Source organism: Mustelus asterias, chromosome 19, assembly GCF_964213995.1.
Source record: "Mustelus asterias chromosome 19, sMusAst1.hap1.1, whole genome shotgun sequence".
Taxonomy (NCBI): domain Eukaryota; kingdom Metazoa; phylum Chordata; class Chondrichthyes; order Carcharhiniformes; family Triakidae; genus Mustelus; species Mustelus asterias.
The window spans coordinates 24,954,108-24,967,718 of NC_135819.1; the positions used below are offsets into that span (position 1 = coordinate 24,954,108).

General features: G+C 43.8%; 1 protein-coding gene and 2 non-coding genes across 5 annotated transcripts; all 3 read left to right on the top strand.

Annotated features, from left to right (window-relative positions):
• Nucleotides 1-2,079: 2,079 nt before the first annotated feature.
• Nucleotides 2,080-12,497, top strand: LOC144507823 (solute carrier family 25 member 3-like). 3 transcript variants are annotated; one of them, XM_078235150.1, is made up of 7 exons: nucleotides 2,080-2,386; nucleotides 3,421-3,551; nucleotides 6,002-6,181; nucleotides 7,409-7,590; nucleotides 10,314-10,486; nucleotides 11,966-12,076; nucleotides 12,162-12,497. In XM_078235150.1, the coding sequence occupies exons 1-7, from the start codon at nucleotides 2,224-2,226 to the stop codon at nucleotides 12,314-12,316; spliced, it is 1,095 nt and encodes a 364-aa protein (XP_078091276.1). In that variant the 5' UTR covers nucleotides 2,080-2,223; the 3' UTR covers nucleotides 12,317-12,497. The 3 variants fall into 3 exon arrangements, with proteins under 3 accessions (XP_078091276.1, XP_078091277.1, XP_078091278.1); XM_078235151.1 differs by lacking the exon at nucleotides 3,421-3,551 and adding an exon at nucleotides 4,113-4,237 and having other exon boundaries at nucleotides 2,120-2,386; XM_078235152.1 differs by having other exon boundaries at nucleotides 2,141-2,386; nucleotides 3,421-4,237.
• LOC144508122 (small nucleolar RNA SNORA53) lies at nucleotides 7,628-7,876 on the top strand. Its single transcript, XR_013500219.1, has one exon. It is a non-coding gene; the product is annotated as a small nucleolar RNA SNORA53 (small nucleolar RNA).
• Nucleotides 12,498-12,763: 266 nt separating the features above from the next.
• LOC144508123 (small nucleolar RNA SNORA53) lies at nucleotides 12,764-13,015 on the top strand. Its single transcript, XR_013500220.1, has one exon. It is a non-coding gene; the product is annotated as a small nucleolar RNA SNORA53 (small nucleolar RNA).
• Nucleotides 13,016-13,611: the final 596 nt, after the last annotated feature.

Here is a 13,611-nt window from a genome sequence, read left to right on the forward strand (position 1 = left end):
AGTGGAGTAAAAGAAGTGCAGTAGAACAGCTGCAATGGAGAAGCAGCCAAAGGAGCGGGAGTGGGCTGAAGTTATTCTGAAATTTTTACTGGTGCAAGGTAAAATGAGATAAATTATGATAATAGGACAAGTAAAGAAAAATATCTATTGAGGAGATGGGAATCTCAGTATCTAGCAACAGCTGCTGCCAACAAACTGGGATGTACTGGTTATGATCTGAAATTATTGAACAGTGTTGAGTACAAAGGCTGTAAAGTGTCCATTCAAATGATGAGATGCTATTCCTGAAGCTTCTGTTGAACTTCATCAGAGCAGTGTGGGCGGTACGGTGGCACATGGTTAGCACAGCTGCCTCTCAGCGCCACGGACCCGGGTTCAATTCTGGCCTCAGGTCACTGCGGATTTTGCACATTCTCCCCTTGTCGTGTGGGTTTCCTCTGGGTGCTCTAGTTTCCTCCCACACTCCAAAGATGTGTGGGTTAGGTGGATTGGCTATGCTAAATTGACCCTTAGTGTCAGGGGGACTAATAGGGTAAATGTGTGGGGTTATGAGAATAGGGCCTGGATGAGATTGTGGTTGGTACAGATTTGATGGGCCGAATGGCCTCCTGTACTGTATGATTCTATGACACATCATGGCTTTCAAAAGGCAATTGTGGGACAAAAGAGGAAAAAGCAGGGGAGTGGGGCTAGTTGAGTTGCTCTTGCAGAGAGCTGGTACGGATATGATGGGTTGAATAATTATAGCACAGAAGGAAGCCATTCTATAAACATTTCCTGCATCTATACTAATGCCTTTACATCCTGCCTCCAGTACGGCACCCAAAATTGGACATTCTGTTCAAATTGAGGACTTCCTTACTATTCAGAGTAAGAACAGCCACCAGGTGGAGGACGGTGGTGGTGGATGCGGACTAGTTGAACCTCAAAGAAAGGAGCGCACCCTCAGGCTGTTCATGATGGATAAGAGGTGAAGAGGCATTAGACATCTGTCACTAAAAACAATATGCTCGGGACAGGAAATGTTAAAAATGTAGGTGAGGACCGGAGAGAAAGAAATTAAAATAGGAAGAAAGTAGTCCCATGGGGCAAGAACAGATTCAAAGAGCTATCTGCATTTAATAACCCAGGCTGGTCAGAAGGAGATGGGACATCTGCTGAGATAAATATCCCACAACCTTCCTTTCCATTGCTCATGGCTGAGAGATTTAACAGTGTTTGGAATCTAGACAATGGATGCATGTCCTTTGTCAAAGACTTGGAGAGGTGGGAGTCATGTGACATGGACCTCTGGCTCGTAGAACAAGTAACAAAAGATAAAGTCATCACAGTCCCAGATCACCATAGGCTGCTGTCCCCTTTGGGGGGGGGGGGGGGGCAGGGAGAGCTGACTGGTGGTGATTTAACCTGAGGATCACCAGACCTCAGACTAGGGGCAAGGTTGAGAAGACGGGCCTTCATGAATAACCTCAGCTGGTACAGGAATTGAGCCCACGCTGAATGTAAAGTGTCAACTGGCTGTATAACAAATGAAGGGATGACCTAAGTCGTGATAATTTAAGGCAGAGCGATACTTACAAATAATCAAAGAGTAAGATGGTGCTAAACATGATACAAACAAATTCAGGAAATTACCACTTGCACATTCTACAAAGTCATCTAGACCCCTCTTGGGCAGCACAGTGGTTATTAGCACTGGGTTTGATTCTTGGCTTGGGTCACTGTGTGGAGTTTGCATGTTCTCCCCGTGTCTGTATGGGTTTCCCCCAGGTGCTCCAGTTTCCTCCCATATTCTGGAAGACGTGTCGGTTAGGTGCATTGGCTGTGCTAAATTCCCCCTCGGTGTACCCGAACAGGCGCCGGAGTGTGGCGACTAGGGGATTTTCACAGTAACTTCATTGCAGTGTTGCAGTAAGCCGACTTGTGCCTAATAAATAAACTGACTCTATGAAGGGCATCTTTTGCCTGTATCCCAGTCCATGTGACAATCACACGCCGGGCTGTCTCTGCGGCTGCGCACTGAGCACGGCCCACTGAGCTTCCGGTCCACGTGCTCCCTCCCCGCAGCCAATCAGCGGCGGGGTGCCGGGCGGTGCGTCACGGTGACGTATATAATCAGCCCTCCCCCTCCCCAGCCGCCGCCATTTTGTCCGCGGTTCCTGGAGGTCCCGGTCTTTATCATCGTGCCGCTCCGGCTCCTGGTCACCCCCAGCCCGTTCCGGCATGATCTCCTCCGCCCTGCTCGCTGTCGGCGCGGCTAATCCCTTCAGCTCGCCCCGTTTCCAGCTGCTCCCTGACAACGGAGCCGCCCCCACGGCCCAAGCCGCAGGCTCAAGCCCCCTCACCGCTGCTCCCGCTGGCCGCCGCTTCGCTGCTGCCGCTACAGGTAAGGCCCCCCCTCCTGGGGGAGGGAGGCTGGCCGACCGCTCCGGCCCAACTCAGTCCCTCAGTGGTGGTGAGGGTCCCGCGGCCGAACATTGGCGTCAGGCCTGGGCTGCCCTTGGCCGGTGACCTCTGCGCTAGGCGGCTCCTCCAGTGTGAGGGACCCAGACCGAGTGGGGAGGAATGAAGCTTCCCCCGGGGAGGTAGAGGGGGCAATAACCCGGGGGCAGTAACAGGGGGACGGGTAGTGGGAATCTGGAACTCTGTCTCAAAGGCTGCCAGAAGCAGAGAGAGCTTGGAGTAAATGTCCATGACCCCCAAGGCAGCAGGACACTATAATAGATAGGGTGGTTAAGGCAACATGAGACTTGTCCTTTTATTAACCAAAGCATTGAGTATAAGAGCTGGGAGGTTGTGATGGAGCTGTCTGAAACGCTGGTTGAGCCACAGCTGAAGCAGTGTGTGCAGTTCTGGTCACCACACTATAGGAAGGATGTGATTGTGCTGGAGAGGGTGCAGAGGAGACTCACCAAGATGTTGCCTGGATGGAACAATTATTTTATGAAGAGAGACTGGTTAAGTTGAGATTGTTTTTCTTGGAGCAGAGAAGACTGAGGGGGGACTGGAATGAGGTGTATAAGATTGAGGTGTATAAGATTGAGGGGCACAGATGGGAAGTAACTTTTCCCCTTGGTAAGGGACAGAAGATTTAAAGGAGATTTGAGAAAGACCTTTTTCACCCAGAGGTGTTGGGAGTCAGTAAATCATGACCTGTAAGATTGATTGCGGTGGCAATGGCAAAAATCACTACGGTATACAAGGCTACGGACCAAGTGCTGAAAAATGGAATTAGAATGATGGTTGATGGCCGGTGCAAACATAGGCCCTTTTATGTACTGTAAAGCTCTCGGTATGACTCTGTTACACTCCACCCCAGCTTTCTCTCTTTCCTACCCCTCCCCCCTGCTCTCTATCCCCTCCCCAGCTCTATCTCACCTTTGCTTCCCCTTCATTTTCATACTCTTCTTTCCCACACAGAGCAGGAAGAGTATAGCTGTGAATATGGCTCCACTCGCTTCTATGCCCTGTGTGGTCTGGGTGGGATCCTCAGCTGCGGCACAACTCACACTGCTGTGGTGCCTTTGGATCTGGTGAAGTGCAGAATTCAGGTTTGTGGTATGGTGCATGGTCTCCTGGCACTAGGGGTGGAGGAACTGGAATGCCCAGCTTGGCTGTCTCTGGACAGATGCTGCCTGAGCATCTTTCTGATGATGTGGAGATGCCGGCGTTGGACTGGGGTAAACACAGTAAGAAGTTTAACAACACCAGGTTAAAGTGCAACAGGTTTATTTGGTAGCAAAAGCCACACAAGCTTGCGGAGCTCCAAGCCCCTACTTCAGGTGAGTGGGAATTCTGTTCACAAACAGGACATATAAAGACACAGACCCAATTTACATGAATAATGGTTGGAACATGTCCAACCATTATTCATGTAAATTGAGTCTGTGTCGTTATATGTCCTGTTTGTGAACAGAATTCCCACTCACCTGAAGAAGGGGCTTGGAGCTCCGCAAGCTTGTGTGGCTTTGGCTACCAAATAAACCTGTTGGACTTTAACCTGATGGTGTTAAACTTCTTACCATCTTTCTGATGCCCGAAACCCAATCCTGTGTGTTGCATGTTGAGTCGACTAACTGCATGGTGTGTCTTTTGTTTTATTCTAACTGCAGAAGAATACAGCTGCGAATATGGCTCCTCCAAGTTTTATGCTTTGTGTGGATTTGGAGGTATCCTGAGTTGTGGTCTAACACACACCGCTGTTGTGCCCTTGGATCTGGTGAAGTGTCGCATTCAGGTATGTATTTCATTTTAACGTGAGCTCTCAGACCAAAGCCTATCTTTCTCGGGAAAAGCATGAGTGTCACATGGTTTGATTTTGTAACCATTTTGATCCCTACATTGCTTGACTGGTGATGTAATTTTTGGAAAAATTGCTATTTAGTTATAAAAATGATGGTTTTGTTAAATTGGATAACTTATGACTGTCACTTGTAAGAATCAAATATGATGTGGAGTTGCTGACGTTGGACTGGGGTAGGCACAGTAAGTAGTCTCAACACCAGGTTAAAGTCCAACAGGTTTATTTGGTAGCTCAAGCTTTCGGAGTGCCGCTCCTTCATCAGGTGAATGCAGGATTTGTTTCACAAACCGGGCATATATAGACACAAACTCAATTACAAGATAATGGTTGGAATGCGAGTCTTAACAATTCACACCTCTTTAACCTGTGCTTAACCCTCTCTCCACTCACATTGTCTGCACCTGTAATGTGAGTGGAGAGAGGGTTAAGCACAGGTTAAAGAGGTGTGAATTGTTAAGACTCGCATTCCAACCATTATCTTGTAATTGCGTTTGTGTCTGTATATGTCCTGTTTGTGATTTTTATTCTCACACTATAGCTTAACTACCTGCATAAGTTATGCAGTAGGCCTCACAATAATGCATTCTGCGTTTTTGATGAGCTTCATGCTGTTTCATTGCTTCTTCTAGTTGTTGTGGAGTTGCATCCGGAAGTTTGTCAAAGTTTTCTTCTGGGCGGATGTCCATTTTGTGATTTGGTTAAAATGTTTTTTTTAAAATCCAAACCGGAAACTGAGTGGAGGCTTTATAGAGTCTTTATAGAGTCTGATCCAGTTTCTCTTGGGTGACCTCATGCAGTTCACCTTGCATAGAATTTATTAAGAATGAATTAGTATTTGTACAGTGTACCAAGGTCATTCGCAGGTAATAAATTAGATTTTGAATTGACGTTGAGTGCATATTTTGTCCACCGCAAGGTCCTGCAAGCAGCCGAGATGATGACCTATATGACCTTGACTTAAAAAGACTTGTTTGTTTGTTTGAAAAATACCCCCCCGCCCCCAAGCTCATTGTAAAATAACAAGCTGCCTGAATTTAAAATCTTCTTCCACCCATTGAATACAGCAGACAATCTCAATGCAGGGTTTGAATCCAGGCCCTTCTGAATCATGATGGTTGTCAGTGTGGAGTCAAGCTGACAGTAACAGCACAGAAAGTGACTATTCAGGCCATCCTATCTTGATTTGATGGTTATAAATGCATGACCATTCTTCTCTAAGCTGTCGTTTGTTAAACTTAGCTAGTTTTGTAGGGGCAGAGTAAAGTTTGCAACCTGTTGAGTGAAAATTTTGTTTTTGGAACTGCACAGACAGCCCGTTTGGCCTAACCAGCAAATGGGCAGTTATTCATGCTCTCTGTCCAATCTCTTTGCCCCTTTTCTTCAGCTGTTCTCAAGAACCTTTGAAATTTTCTTAACATGAGATGAAATAATACTGGTGGAAGCCATGCTGTAAGTACCAGCTGCAGTTCTGAGATGCAAAATGAGTTTTAATTGATTCACATGATATATCATGCAGACATTTGGCTGGTGACTGGTACATCAATACATGCATGCCAGTTAATGCCAGATTGGGTTGGAATCTAGTTCCTCTGCAGAATCTGGACCATATCACCAATTGCCACAGCAGTGTTTTGTTCTCTGTTCTTGGGTGAGGAATGTAGACTTGGTCTTTATATTTTTTTGCATTAATGTGACTAGGTGGATCCTGCAAAATACCAGAGCATCTTCAAAGGATTTTCTATCACTCTGAAAGAAGATGGTGTTCGTGGCCTGGGGAAAGGATGGGCTCCAACCTTCATTGGCTATTCAATGCAAGGACTGTGCAAATTTGGTTTCTATGAAATTTTCAAGAACGTCTATAGTGACTTGTTGGGTGAAGTAAGTATTTTCCGAATGTTCTGTCTAGCTTCTAACAGATTGTGCAGGGTTGTATTTTCCTGCTATAAATTAACTATAGTTTTTGCCGGCAGTAACCATGGGTCAGGAGAGCTGTAAGCAGTCACAATAGAGAATGGGAGTTTTCCTATAAGGGATTGGCAATATGAGTTGACACAGTGACAATGTGCTCTTGATGGGGTGGGCAGTGGTTTTTAAGTCTTGGCGATTTTGTTATTGGGATGTGGGTCTGGGCTATAGATTTGTATTGATCCATTGTGAAGAATGCTTGGAATTGTAACAATGCATTGATGTGACCATGCATTTCAGGTGACGTTGCAGAGGTTTCATTTCCTCTGTGACATCAGATGATCTTGGCTTAGGCTGTATTGTTTCTACAATGTGATCTAGAGAAGGGATGATTAGTCAGCTTCCCCTCTATGACTATGCCCCATCCTTTTTGGCTCTTGACAGGGTGGAGAGATGGGGTCATGTTCACTTGTAATACATCTGTCCCAGCTCACCCTCTCTGCATGCTTAACCTAGGGATGTCTAAGCATTGTATATTTAACTTTATAATCCATATGATAGATATAGATTAAGTTTAACTTCACATTCCATTACCTGCACATATCCTGAAGATGATACCAGCAGCTTGTTTTGATTTGAGATTTACCTACGCGGATTAGTCCTAAATGAATATCCAGGCAAACAAAGGTAATTGAAGGCAAACTGGCCAGTTAGAAAGATGAGTCTTTTTTGATGGTCAGATCCTCTGAACTTGGCTGTGATTTGCACATTGGCATCTATCCAACCCTGAGATGTGATGATGTTTGAGCTGTCCCTCCTTGTGTAATGCAGTTCCAGACTGCTTTGTTATCTGTCCAGTATGGGTTTTGGTAAGGCAGTGAGTAGAATTACTAAAATAAATATTGGATCATTTCAAAATTTCCCTTTAGCATTTTTAAATTATTTTTGTATTCTTCAATTCGATGACTTTAATTTCACTAGTAAAATGCACTTTTAAGCCATTCCCAGATTTTCAGGACAGCAGATTGCTGATTATAGCCAGTAGCTGTGCAGTGACTGATTTTGCTCTTCATTTGACAATTAAGAGAATGGTAAAGTGTTGATCAGTCTTTAAAGTACTCGGCAAATGTAGTTATCAAACTAGAAATCTGTGATTTAAGAATTCATCCGGAAAGGTATAATCTTGCTGCTTCTTTTTAGGAAAATGCATACACCTGGCGCACATCCCTGTATCTTGCTGCATCTGCCAGTGCTGAGTTCTTTGCTGATATTGCACTTGCTCCAATGGAAGCTTGTAAGGTCCGAATTCAGACGCAACCTGGTTACGCAAACACTTTGAGAGAAGCTTTTCCTAAAATGCATGCTGAAGAGGGGATTTGGGCGTAAGTATGGATTGTATTCCTTGAATAAAACTTGACTAACACATTTCCTTAGATCCATCTTTGGGGTATATCTGTTTTGCTATGCTGGCAAACTTCATGCCTCATGGGTATTCCAGTATGCTTATCAGATAATCCGCAACTTTTGTGGTTGTATAGTCAAAGATGCTTGAGTCATTGATGTGTGAGAATAATATACCTGCATGTTAGTCATTTATGTTCCAGTGTGAATAGCCTGTATTCAGCATGCTGTTTTCTACCACTGGGACTTGGCTGGTTTGCGGACATCAAAACTATTTTTTGTTTATTTACGCGGGTATGTATGAAATAGGAGTGGGCCCATCGAAGCTGCACTTTCTCCATATCCCTTGCTGTCTTTACTACCTAGAAATCAATTGATCTGTGTTGAAAACTTGTATAGACAACCTCTATATCCCTCTGGGGCAGAGAATTCCAAAGATTTATTATCATAGAAACCCTACAGTGCAGAAGGAGGCCATTCGGCCCATCGAGTCTGCACCGACCACAATCCCACCCAGGCTCTACCCCACATATTTACCCGCTAATCCCTCTAGCCTACGCATCTCAGGATTCTAAGGGGCAATTTTTAACCTGGCCAATCAACCTAACCTGCACATCTTTGGACTGTGGGAGGAAACCGGAGCACCCGGAGGAAACCCACGCAGACACCAGGAGAATGTGCAAACTCCACACAGACAGTGTATCCTTGAATTGGAGAAATTCCTTCTCGTTTCTGTCCAAAATGGCTTAATCTGGAACTGTGTCGTCCCCCCCCCCCCCCCCCCCCCCAAGTACCAAACAGCCTCTTTTTTTTGCATCTAACCTGTTATGCTTTGTAAGAATTTGGTATGTTTCAATGAGATTATCTCTCATTCTTCAAAATGCTGGAGATTATTGGCCCAGTCTCCTCAATCTCTTGTGGGGCTACCCCAGGAATCAGTTTTGTAAACCATTGCTGCACTCCCTCTATATCCTCCCTTGGATATGGAAACCAAAACGGTACACCGTACTCCAGGTGTGGTCTCACCAAGGCTGTATACAGTAGTGCAAGACTTCTTTTGATGTACCTGATGTTTGCTGTCTGATTTATGAACACGGGCACCCAAGTCCCTTATGATGCCTCCAATCTCTCAACAATTAAAATATACCGTGCATTTTTGGTTTTTCCTGGCAAACTAGATTTTTCAACATGTTCCATTTACCATATTATTTCGCCCTCAATTAGCTTGTCGAAATCCCCTTGGAGTCCTTGCAACTCATGTTCCCACCTACTTTCGCCTTCAGCAAACTTGGACATTCTTAGCATTATTTTCTAAAAGTTATCGCAGCCTTTATGGAAGGTTCTAGTATTTCCCTACTACTGGTGTCAGGCTAATCTTTCTTCGTAGTTGCAATTTTCCTGACCTTTGCTATATCCTTGTAAATCTCTTCTACTCTCTATAGCAATTACATTCGTCTGTAAATGAGGTGACCAGGATTGCACACGGTATGCAAACTGTGGCCTAACTAATGTTTTATGTAGTTCTGGCATAACCTTCCTGCTTGCCTTATCTGAGGTATTCCGTATACCTTATTGACCTGTTGTACCTTCAGGGATCTGTGGCCATTCACTCCAAGGTCCTTAATTTCCTCCCATTTATTCTGTATTCTTGTGCATGTTTGACCCGCATAACCTCTCACTTCTAAGTTGCATTCCAGTTGCCACTTTTCTCTCCACTTGACCAGTCTATATATTGTGCCTTATATTACCACCTCTATTTGGTGGCCTATAAACAACTCACTCCAGTGTTTGCTACCCCGAGCTGCTGCTTAGCTTCACACAAACGATTCTATATCTTGATCCTCTCGCTTGTCTTGTGATGAATGAATCCCAGTATGGGAATCAGAATTTCAAATAGGTGCCATTCCAGAATAGAATCCGGCGCAGTTGGGATTCCAGAAGCCTTGTCATTCTGACAGGAGAAAATGCTTGGTAGATGCATCGTATTGTCCTTTTTATGGGGCTTCACTATTCAGGTGCTTGAGCCCGCTGCTAAATAGCCAATGTAATAGTTTTTTAATCAGCTAACATTTGTAATACTCTTTAGTCATCGGTGATGCAGCAGTAAAAGAAACAGACTTGTGTTTTAAAGCTCATGCATAGATATGTGTGATTCCACTTCAGGTTCAGTCAGTCCTGTTACAAATTAAAACCTTGAAATGGAAAGATAACTTTGAAAGACATTCGACGGAATTCTACCGCCCCGTCTGGCACAGGAATCGGAGTGGGCGAGGGGCGGACAATGGGAAGGTCCGTTGTCCTCGGGCGGGATTTTCCAGTCTCGGATCAAGCGAGGCCATGAAATCCCGCCCACTGTTTCAATATCCAGCAAAAAGCGCAGCAAACCTGTACAAGTTGAACAAATTTATCTGCAATTCTAGTGGAGCAGCTACTGAGCTGTCTTCGTGCAAGCTCAGACTCAGACTTGTTCATTTTGAGAATTGTACACACAAACTAGGCAATGTCAGTATCTGGAAATATTTAAGAAGTTACAGCTGTTGGAGCTTCTGAGACATTCAGGTTCATCCAGAAATGCTGCACATTAAAAATTATTTACAGAAGAATGGGTTAGCATTTAAATTGCAGTCTTCTTATTCCGTGAGTTCTTGTCCTGGGTGGCATGAAAGCTTCTGTAAACAGCTTTTTTCATTTATTTATTCAACAGATTCTACAAAGGTGTTGCCCCTCTGTGGATGAGGCAGATCCCCTATACAATGATGAAGTTTGCTTGCTTTGAGCGTACAGTTGAAGCACTGTACAGATATGTGGTGCCCAAGCCTCGTGCCGATTGTACCAAAGCTGAGCAGCTGGTGGTGACTTTTGTTGCTGGTTATATTGGTAAGATTGGATTGTCTCTGCTATGAATTTATAACTATATATTAAATATACTGTTGGCACATTTGTGCGACTTTGTAAATAAGTTCATGCCCAGCGCCTGGTTGCTCTATTATGACTTCTCTACCAACATCATTGTTTGTAAATGCCCTCAAATGTTTTGAGTCTCTAGGGGTTAGGTTGTGAAAATCAGCAATTCATTTCCATGTCCTCAGTTTCAGATTTGGGAAAATCTGCAGTGTAACTCCATTCACCAGTTTTGGGTCTGCATTCCTAACAGAACTCTATCACTGTTTTGAAATTTTCAATTGAACTTCAACATCAGTAGCTTCTTTGTCGATAATTCCATAAGAAAGTGACTATTTAGTCTCGAGTCTGTTACTTGAATGTGTTGGAATAAAGAACAAAGAAAATTACAGCACAGGAACAGGCCCTTCGGCTCTCCAAGTCTGCACTGACCATGCTGTCCGACTGAACTAAAATCCCCTATCCTTCCGGGGACCATATCCCTCTATTCCTATCCTATTCACGTATTTGTCCAGACACCCTTTAAAAGGCACTATCGTATCTGCTTCCACCAACTCCCCCGGCAGCGAGTTCCAGGTACCCACCACCCTCAGTGTAAAAACAAACTTCCTCATACATCTCCTTTTAAACCTTAAACCTGTGCCCCCTAGTAATTTGCTCTTCCACCCTGGGAAAAAGCTTCTGACTATTCACTCTGTACATGCCCCATATAATCTTGTAGACTTCTATCAGGTCACCCCTCAACCTCCGTCGTTCCAGTTTAGAGATGGAAAGAAATGGCACACCGGTTGCATGACAATTGCTAGGAATCCAAGGGCATACCATTAGTCAGATGTACTCTGGGCTGTCATTCTGTTAATTCAGTCAGTATTCTGTTTGATCTTTGGCTCAACAGAACGTGAGTTTGGTCATTTAGGATCAGGCATTGATGTCGGTTCAATTTTGAAATTCATACATAGAAATCATAGAAACCCTACAGTGCAGAAGGAGGCCATTCGGCCCATCGAGTCTGCACCGACCACAATCCCACCCAGGCCCTACCCCCACATATTTTACCCGCTAATCCCTCTAACCTACACATCTCAGGACTCTAAGGGGCCATTTTTAACCTGGCCAATCAACCTAACCCGCACATCTTTGGACTGTGGGAGGAAACCGGAGCACCCGGAGGAAACCCATTGAATAATCCTGGTCTAGAGTCCTGATGTAGTTAATTGCAAATGGCCACTCACTGGTTCAACTAGTTTGCGTTATCTGGTAATGGCCTGGGTCCCATCTCCTCCACTGGTGGCTTCTGGCAGAAGCTTAGTTTTGTACTCAAATATTCCAATGTATTTGAAAAGAGTTGGCTCATTTCCTTTTGAATTTAGATCATTACAGATGGGATAATTGTTATTAGTCAGCCTCATGTCTTCTCTTTTGTAGAATTGACCACAATGTTTGTTTGTTTTTCAGCTGGTGTGTTTTGTGCTATTGTGTCTCACCCTGCTGACTCTGTGGTGTCAGTGCTGAACAAGGAAAAGGGTAGCTCTGCAGTACAGGTTCTGAAAAGGCTTGGACCTCTAGGTAGGCCATATTCTAGATGTGTAGCATGTCCAAATTAAATGCAATCAGAGACATGATGGCTCCATTAACGTTTTCTCTTTTGCAGGAGTATGGAAGGGGCTCGTTGCCCGTATTATCATGATTGGCACTCTGACTGCCTTGCAGTGGTTTATCTACGACTCTGTTAAGGTGTACTTTAGGCTTCCTCGCCCACCTCCTCCTGAAATGCCAGAATCACTGAAGAAGAAGCTCGGGTTATAATAAAATACATGGACTTGATTTGGTAATCCTGATGCAGTCAAATGTGTCACTTCATAAGACATGTAAAAAAAAAGCTATTTAATACTGAAAGTATCATGCCTGTAATGTAATTTTGATGAGCTGTGGCAGAGAGTTCAGAGTATTCATCATCTTCGATTCTGAATAAAGAACTATGATCCAAGTTATAGATGTGTAATTTATAATTAGTTTATTTGCAGGATCTACTTCATAAACATAGTTGAGATTTAAGTAAATTTCATTTTGGTATTTAGTATTGATAGAGTTAAACGTCTTTGCTGAATTTATTTCACCACATCTTATCACTCCAATCAGCAAATGCAAAATGTTTAAAACTTCTTAGATATTAGTGTTTGTCTAAATTATTGGAGTTTGTAAATTTAAATGCTAGTAATTGGAGATTTGGTTGGATCAGTTTTATTTAAAAATTACACGTTCCTTAGATCCACCTTTGGGATGTGTCTGTTCTGCCTCACTGGTAGATCTCTGCATCCTGGTGTTGGGTTCTCCAGTAGGCTGGCAGATGACGTTCATCAACTTTACTGGTTGTACAGTCAAAGGTGCTTGAGTCATTAGCGTGTGAAAGTAATATACCTTCACAGTAGCCCCTCTGTTCTGGTGTGAATAACCTGTTACTTCAGGCTGTTTCTGCCATCAGGACTTTGCTGCTGTGTGGACATGTTTATCAAAGTCTTATCTGATTTAAATCTTGCAATGAAATGTGAAATGTTTGCAAGCTATTCTGGCTGCTTAGTGACCCCATGATAATTGCCAGTTGTTCTAAATCACCATTTGATATAGAAGCGCTGGCATCAAGAAATGCCTGCATAAGATATTAATTGATAAAATGGTGGAAATGTTGCAGGTAATTGCAAATTGTAACTGATAATTAAATGGAACCAGAACACTCCTCTGTATATGTTAGTATTAATGTATCACACTGGGCTTTTGTTATTGGGTCAGTAAGCATTAAAGAATGTTTGCAACAATCATTTTTTTTCTCCCCCGTTTTATTCTTTCAAAATGTTCATGTCCTTGTATTACTGACAATGGTTTTGCTCCTGTAACTGGTGCAGCAATCTTTATGGAGCTGCATGGGACAGCTGAGTGGCTGCTGCAGGGGTTACTGGAATGGAGACGAGAAGAGGACTTGAGTTCCTTTTTTCCCCCCTATTCCTTCCTTACGACTCTGTTAAGTCTGAGCCTTTGTATGTAATTAGGTTTGTTCGTCAAAATTGTAGTTAGTTAGGTATGGAGTTAGGTTTACCATTCCCCTG

Bases quoted from the DNA above. Each gene is read 5' to 3' on its own strand.
- LOC144507823 (XM_078235150.1), top strand. From the start codon at position 2,224: ATGATCTCCTCCGCCCTGCTCGCTGTCGGCGCGGCTAATCCCTTCAGC. The intron at 2,387-3,420 runs GTAAGGCCCCCC...TTTCCCACACAG, and splicing joins CTTCGCTGCTGCCGCTACAG to AGCAGGAAGAGTATAGCTGT. The intron at 6,182-7,408 runs GTAAGTATTTTC...GCTTCTTTTTAG, and splicing joins ATAGTGACTTGTTGGGTGAA to GAAAATGCATACACCTGGCG.